At 43.3% G+C, this 7515-nt stretch overlaps 1 protein-coding gene across 1 annotated transcript; it reads right to left on the bottom strand.

Annotated features, from left to right (window-relative positions):
* Nucleotides 1-1115: 1115 nt before the first annotated feature.
* On the bottom strand, nt 1116-6080 carry LOC131885180 (motor neuron and pancreas homeobox protein 1-like). The gene is made up of 3 exons (XM_059233134.1): nt 4939-6080; nt 1913-2073; nt 1116-1829 (listed from the first exon to the last, which is right to left on the bottom strand). Exons 1-3 carry the CDS (start codon nt 5474-5476, stop codon nt 1227-1229), a joined length of 1302 nt encoding a protein of 433 aa, XP_059089117.1. The 5' UTR covers nt 5477-6080; the 3' UTR covers nt 1116-1226.
* Between the last annotated feature and the right edge of the window lie 1435 nt (nt 6081-7515).

Raw genomic sequence — 7515 nt, 5'->3', positions numbered from 1 at the left:
ATCTTTCTTTAATCCGCTCCAAGCCCATTCCCATTGATTTTTTGGTCAAAATATCTCTGCTCATTGGATACGAAATGATGAATAAGAAGAAGAGCCGATATGGCCATTAAAAGGAACCAGGACTCGGCCATTGGTTGGATTCGAAACAGGAAGCAATTTCCCTCTCATCATGCCCAAATCCGGACAATGAGCTTCTCAACGCCGATATCCTGGAGAGCTCCCTCAAAGCTCGAAACTGGTCAATTCATTTGGGGCCAGGAGCAGGGATTCACCGGAATTTGGGCGACTAGTCTCGGATTTGAGGTTGACAATTGACCATCTGGACAGTGAAAGTGAGAATATGACAAAGCATTGAGAGTGATCGCGGAGGAAGACGAATAAATCCACCACCAAAACATGGTTGACAAGCCACCCTGGACGGATTTGTGCTTGGGCGAGAATCGCCCTCATTTGGTAGTTTGATGAATGTGTTTGTTCACATTTTGAGCGGAAAAATCATTTTCCCGAAGATTAATTCCTCATGGTGAATTAATCCGGAGTAATGGGATAAGTTGAGGGTGAAAGGGATATATGGCTTGGTGCCTTTTGTCCTGATCATCTAGAGAGACTCGTCCAACTTAGACGATCCAATCGATGAAACGACGTGTGTATGTTTTTTTTTCAGGAAAAAATATTGATGCCGGAACACAATCGACAATCCTTTGTGTTCGCCCAATGGGCTTTGAAGATTTTCACAGACATTAAGCCAGCATTTAGTCCCAAGGAGAAGGCTGGATTTATATGTAATCTACCTTGACGACGGCACAATGACGAGAAGAAGATTTCGTTATCCGACAGCACGTAAACTCGGTTGCAAAATATTCGCTTTGTCAATATTATTGTTATTTTGAAATGGCCGCTAAATCTAAGGCCAAGGAACGATCGTAGATATCTCAACTCTAGAACTCTATAAATCGTATAAAAATTCCTTCTTCACGATTCTCTTAAGACAGATCAAATCAGAGAACCCCAGCCATAGATATGTGGTGAAATTGTAGCTGGTGACATGAAGACCGCTAGTGGTTCGTCAAATAACCAGGAGATATCTATCATTGCAAAGAATCAGCAAATTTTGACTGAAGACTTAATTTTTATTACCGTGAAATTGAACAATAGAGACTCGCAAAATGAACTAGCACGCTACTGCAGCATTTCTTCTCTCTGACGGAGAGACAGCTGATTACATATTAAGCCACGAACGGCCGATACAGCCGATTGTTCGGCCCCAACTTTGCCAACGAATTGGGCGGAAGCAGAGAGTTGAGACTGGTGGCGGCCAGGCTCAGGTTCGAGTCTCGCCCATGACTCGCAGCCCCGAGTCCACCGGATAACGAATTCACCAAGTTCAGGGGCGATGGGCCCAACAGTGAATTGGGAGGAAGCGAGGCTGCTGAGGCCGAAGAGGAGGAGGAAGACACAGCCAGACCCAAAGAAGAAGGGTGAGAGAGGAAATGAGAAGGGATTGGAAGAACTGGCGAGGAACACATGGGCTCCTCCTCCCCAACTTCGATCTCTTCTTCGTCAGATTCCGACGAGGAACATCCCTCGTGACTGCTGTTGTGGTGACTTTCTTCTTTTTCTTTATGGCCTCTGGAGATGTGGCCACTGGAGTTACTGCCACTGCTGTTGTTGTTGTTATTATTGTTATTAGCACTCCCGCCTTGTCCGGAATTAATCTTGTTGCTCTCTTTCCGCCCTCGACCATCAGCATGAGCCTTAGCTTTGGCCTCTTGTTGGGCTTTCTTGCTCCTCTTCCACTTCATTCGGCGGTTTTGAAACCAAATCTTCACCTACGGGATAACAAGAGACCCCGGACCGAGTTCAGAACCCATGGTAACACACACATTGAGAATGCTCATCCCGCCCGTCTCACCTGAGTCTCCGTGAGACAAAGTCCCGTGGCCACTTCAAATCTCTTGGGTCTTGACAAGTATTTGTTTTCTTTGAACTGTTTCTCCAACTCCAAAAGCTGCTGACTCGTAAAAGCCGTCCTCGGTCGTCGGGTTTTTCCCAGAAGAGTGTGTTGTGGCCCACCTGGAACGAGAACAAATTCAAGTGCATTAACAATCATAATGCATTCTCCTAATTTGCCACCGATTGCGCTCATTTTCTCGAGTATGTTTTTGTGTCATTGCGTAGAGACGTCCAATGGCTTGACAGATTTACGAGCAAGCACGTAGACGCAGCTCTGTTAATCCGTCCTGACAAATCCTTGAACAAATGTTAGGCTTTGTTTTTGACAGAAGATACAATTGTAATTAGTTTCCTGAGCTAAAGAGGAGAGTACGATCTCGCGACTTCCGAACCTGTCAAGATTATGAGTCTATGAGTCGATGACGAGCCCAAGCTAGGTGGCTTCGATTTCTCAAACGTAAACCAATCAGCAGCATCCGTCCAATCCAATCTCTTTTAAAACGATCTCACTGATCGCCTGTATTCACTGCCATGAACCCGATGGAAATTCGGATCGGAATTGGTGGGTGGCCTCAATCATTTTCCCGGACCCTGTCAAATTTGTTTGACGGGAGAGCGGAATCGTATGCCTGATATCGGTCGGAAAAGCCCTCATTGATATTCAGAGTTGGCAATAATCCCGGTTGGTTATTTCATTTCATCTTCCATCTGTTGTTGATTCGCCCCGTCTGATTTCTAATAGGATTTGTGAAAAAAGTCCCGAGTCTCGGATAATCCTTTTCCCCATGTCTACGAAACAACTCCGCTGAGCACCATGTTTACCCATTGAAGAGCTGTTGATTCCGTTCTTTGTGAGTGATTTCCCCTTGGGAGATCCAATGACACAAAAAGAGTCGGATCGAATTTCAGTTTCATTGCGTGATGTCCGATTAGAATCGCGAATTCCGAATGGTTGACTTTAATTGTCGCTTTCATACCTGGCCTTGGCGAGAAGATAACGGCTACTAAAAAGCACTCGCCGAGAATTCGCGACATCTGTCACTTTCAAGGTGGTTTCGAGTCATTCCCAAGCCGGGACTTACTTAATTGACCTCGTCTCTCCAATTTGAGTCATGGGACGAGAGTAAATTGCTGATTTCAATTGAGATTGAAATGCAGTTTCATCGCCTGTATTGTGTGGGATGGCCATCATGGTTATGGTTAACGTTTTTCTCTCAGATGTAAGGTATATTTCATTGCTTAGTTATCTAGTTATTCCTCGATCCCGTGTTCTGTATAAGTCTTTCCGATGTTTCGTTCCTTTTTGGCTGGTTTGCCGTTGAAAATGGAACAGATGCACCCCTTGTTGCCCATTTATTTATTGTGCCAATAAATAGGGACCGGTTATTAATAACAAAGGACCCTCGGAATCCCGACAAAAGGGAAAGATGAGCCTTTTGGTCACGCTTCGATGTTGTTGGCACTTTATAGAGTTGGAGATTCAACTCTCGGAGCATCGTTGAAAGAGGGTATCGACAATTTGTCACTTCCACTCTTTAGTTACACGACCAATACAGTAGATACTGAGTGAGAAAGGGGCCAGCGAAGTTGGAAATTCATGGACTGTCACTTTTTCATTTGCCTTACAAATCTCAGCATTTTGGTTATATTTTAGTTTATATTTTATTAGTTCAGAAATTTATGGTACCCTTTTGTCAAGTGGATGTGCTCAACGCATCCCTAAAATAACTTATTGAACCAAATATTGGTCCATGAAAACCATGGAAAATAACATAGATGGCAATGATTGATTATTAAACAATTGTCGCATCCAAGTGTTTTTAGCATTTCTTGGAAAAAAATTGCTTAATTAACATTCTACGGTTAGCCTCATTTTACATTTATGCTCAAAAATCATTCGTTATCTGAAGGGAACAATCAGAATGAGCTGGTGCGAATGCGCGGCAAGACCTTTCGAATGACACATGATAATGAATATTAGTCAACAAGACAAGCAACGAGGTTCTTAGATACTACTTGCTACTATCAAAGGCGTTACTTACTATAATCCTTCGATTAAATCATCGAATGATCTATTCCGCGGAAAAGACTCGGATCTTCCTGTGATCATGACGGTAACTGATAAACATGTGTGTCAACTAGCTCGAAGAATTGTGATAACTAGTAATCCTTTTCTGATCCCTAATTGCTTGCTAGTTCTGCATGAATCCTAAATTGATCTTTGGCAATCGTACAGAAGCTATTTATATCGGTGGTGAATCCTGGAAGGTGCTCAATTTTGCCTCAGTTGCTTTTGAAGGAAAATTCTCGTCAGATTGATTCAACCCTCTGTGTCGAAGAGTTTGAAACTTTGATTTCGGTATCTTATTTTTGAGGCAGCCTCGATTTCATGTTGGTTTTCATACCACGAAAGTTAGAAATGGGGTTGATTAACTATGAGAGCTTTTTGGGGGCTCTTTTCTCACGAGAATGCACGAGTATCAAGGATCAGAGCTACTCTATCATACTGATATGAGACACATTATTGAATAGATAGCCTTGAAGAAATCCGCCAACTTACGCCAGGATTAGCGTCGGTTTAGGCGAAGAGGTCGAATCAAAGGCTAATCGAGAGACAAAGTGGATTAACTAATTCCTTTATCAGGGAACGTAATTCTTCATTTTGTGCATTAACTAACATTCAGAGCGTTCTCGGGGAGTCAGACTCGATTTAAGATTCCCTAATAATCTCATCATCATATTTCCAAGACGAGGCCTCAAGAAGGAAACTGACAGATTTGTGATGCACACTTCAATTTGCACAGTAATTTTTGTAAGGGCGATACATTTACTCTCCACGTCATAACATGAGCTTATGGAGTTGTAAATCTATCCTGAGGAGGCATTCATAATGCTAATCCATGGCTTACACTATCTTGATCTCTTGAGGATCAGTAATTAGATTGTCATGGACGTGGAACAAGGATGTTTTTAAAACAAACTTACCCGCCAGCTCGGGAAATCGATGATACAACATTCCGGTGCGGGCCAACCATTCCAATTGCATGCTTTGCATGCTCATGGCTGCTGAATTTCCGCTCTTCAAGATACCCTCCAATGAATTGGACAGTGGCGGAGATGATTGGGAGGGTGGCATGCCTCCTCCATAAGAATAGAAGGGTGGGTGTGGCGGAAACAAGCCCTGGAGGCCCATCAATGGACGAGGAACACTAGGCAGACTAGATTGAGGTGGTGAAGCCGGGGGCGAAGAAGGCGGACTCACCCCCCCACCCATTCCTGAATGATGGAGCATCTCCCCATACATCTTATTACTGGGAGTTCCACCGGATTTCAGAATCGAGTCGATGCAAAATGACCGCCGATCCAGAGATCCATTCACCGTCACAGAAGGAGGAGGTGTGGCCCGAATCTGCAGTTGAGGAGGCTCTTCGGGTGAGCCTCTGATGTGTTTCGATGAAGGGCTCACTGCCTCTCTTGGATCGGGATCAGATCCCGAGGGGGATGGTGAATTGACAGAAGTCATGGATGGATCCTGTTGGCACGAGGAAGTCTCACTCGGGATTTCTTCAAGTCCGCCGACCGGATTCAACTGAAGCACTTGGTCACAATCAGCCAAGGAAAATGGGTCGTTTAACAACGCTCATCATGGGTCTATAACAAGTCATTATGGATAAAAGGCAAGCCAAATCGTGGAGCGGCGCCACTCCTCTGGGCTTCCCTGAGCTCAGGATGGCGCTAAAAAAGCGCGGAAAATCGCGGAGGCGCCCTCGGAAAAACGTCGACAGCTGCGACATCGCCGAAAAAGGAGGCGAAAAGTGACGGAGATTGCGGAAAGCGAGGAGAGGAGAACGCGCGATCCTGGTTCAGCTTTCTTTTTCATTCAGATCGGCCCTGGTGAGTCGTGATAACTTGGAGCATCCTCCCTCCTCCCCGCATGAGAATTAAGGTTGTTTTTGAAACCACACACACAACTTGAGCCTTGTCGGAAGGGGGAGATTGTCACGTCCTCGAGAGAGTGAGTACATGATTCATCAAGTCACAATTACCTGTAGTTCTGAAGAGAGGGTCCCAATTAGGCCTAAATGCATGGGCTCTTATCAGATATTGATGACTATGTGATACATTTCAATTCCAACACCAGTTCGTTGGAACTAATTTCGAAATTTGCTCCGGAAATGAACGACAATCGGCACGACCTCAAAGGGGGTGTGAAACAATTGGAGTCATGAAAAATCACACGTAATTGCGAAAAAGTGTTTTTGTGAGAATTCTCTATCAAGCTACTGAATATGCCTCCAAACAGGAACAATAACTCATAGTAAGAAATGACCAAGGCTTCTGACATTCATCGAGGTTGGATGCATTGATAAATTGCTTTAATTAAGTTCACGATTAGAGTCCTTTTTTTGGTCATCTTGATAAGGACCAGCGTGTGCGAGTAGAATTCCAAATGGACTCTCCGTGTCCATCTGCCACATGTTGTTGATATTATTCGAAGCCGAAATTGCCAACGGTTAAACAGAGAGCTCTTCATTAATGCCATGCTAATTAAGACATGACTGATTGTGGTGTGATATTTGTGGATTGGGCTCGGCGACCAATCCAAAAGTTTCGACAAGATTCTATCGGGTGACTGACTACTAGGTTTGTAATTTCCAAATTTAGCCACATTACCGTTGGGAATTCACAACATTAAATACCATTTTCTACTGTAATTCGCTAGATGGTAATATCCCGACCACTACAATGTGCTCCTTTAGCACTTAGACTCTTCAACAGTCACGTGTCTTGTTGACATATTTAAGTGCCTTAATTGAGTCATATGGACATGGTAGGTGAGAGATCACGTGTCTCCATTGAGCTCGAATTTTGAGCTATTTAGGCAAGATTGATCGCTCAGGATGCGTATTACTCGAGCTTTGGTGTATGCAGGCGTAAAAGATGTTCCATTGAACATAATCCGAGTCTTGATTTAAATGTTGAAATCTAGTCAACGCTCAATGTTACAAAAAGAAACTTTGGAATTTTTACAACCTACTGAATTTAGGTATTCGGTCTCCGAAACCATTCAAATATAGAGAACAGCATGTTGTGTAAAAGTGCATGAAACGATCCATTCAAAGTTAAGTGATTCTTTTTCTCACGACAAATGCTGTGAATTTAATACATTGTTCTTGATTCTTTTTTTTATTTCAGGAATATTTTGATCATGATCCGCTCTACTATTTGCATGTAGAGCAGATATTTGAGAAGGTTTTTTCGCAACCGGATTTCTTCTTTCCATAGTTAATATTGCGGCCCGTGTATTTAGAAGAGTACGACATCGACAATGAGTTCAGTGCACCATAGCACCGTTGTTTTGGAACGGAATGGAAGGTTTAAAATTTGAGTTTACATGTAGGATTTGTTCCATTCGTTGGGAAAAGCATAGCTTGGCAATCTTTGTAAGAATCCTGACTTTGTTACTAGAGTTATTTACCTCCATCCGCCAACTCGAGGATGATTTTTCCATTTAAAATGTTAATACATCTTAGAAATTTTTGCTAATCACTTGAAGCTCTT

Source organism: Tigriopus californicus, chromosome 1 (genome assembly GCF_007210705.1).
Source record: "Tigriopus californicus strain San Diego chromosome 1, Tcal_SD_v2.1, whole genome shotgun sequence".
Classification (NCBI taxonomy): Eukaryota; Metazoa; Arthropoda; class Copepoda; order Harpacticoida; family Harpacticidae; genus Tigriopus; species Tigriopus californicus.
This window is presented reverse-complemented; position numbering and strand designations above follow the sequence as displayed.

Bases quoted from the DNA above. Each gene is read 5' to 3' on its own strand.
- LOC131885180 (XM_059233134.1), bottom strand. From the start codon at position 5,476: ATGACTTCTGTCAATTCACCATCCCCCTCGGGATCTGATCCCGATCCA. The intron at 2,074-4,938 runs GTAAGTTTGTTT...TTCTCGTTCCAG, and splicing joins TCGATTTCCCGAGCTGGCGG to GTGGGCCACAACACACTCTT. The intron at 1,830-1,912 runs GTGAGACGGGCG...GTTATCCCGTAG, and splicing joins TTTGTCTCACGGAGACTCAG to GTGAAGATTTGGTTTCAAAA.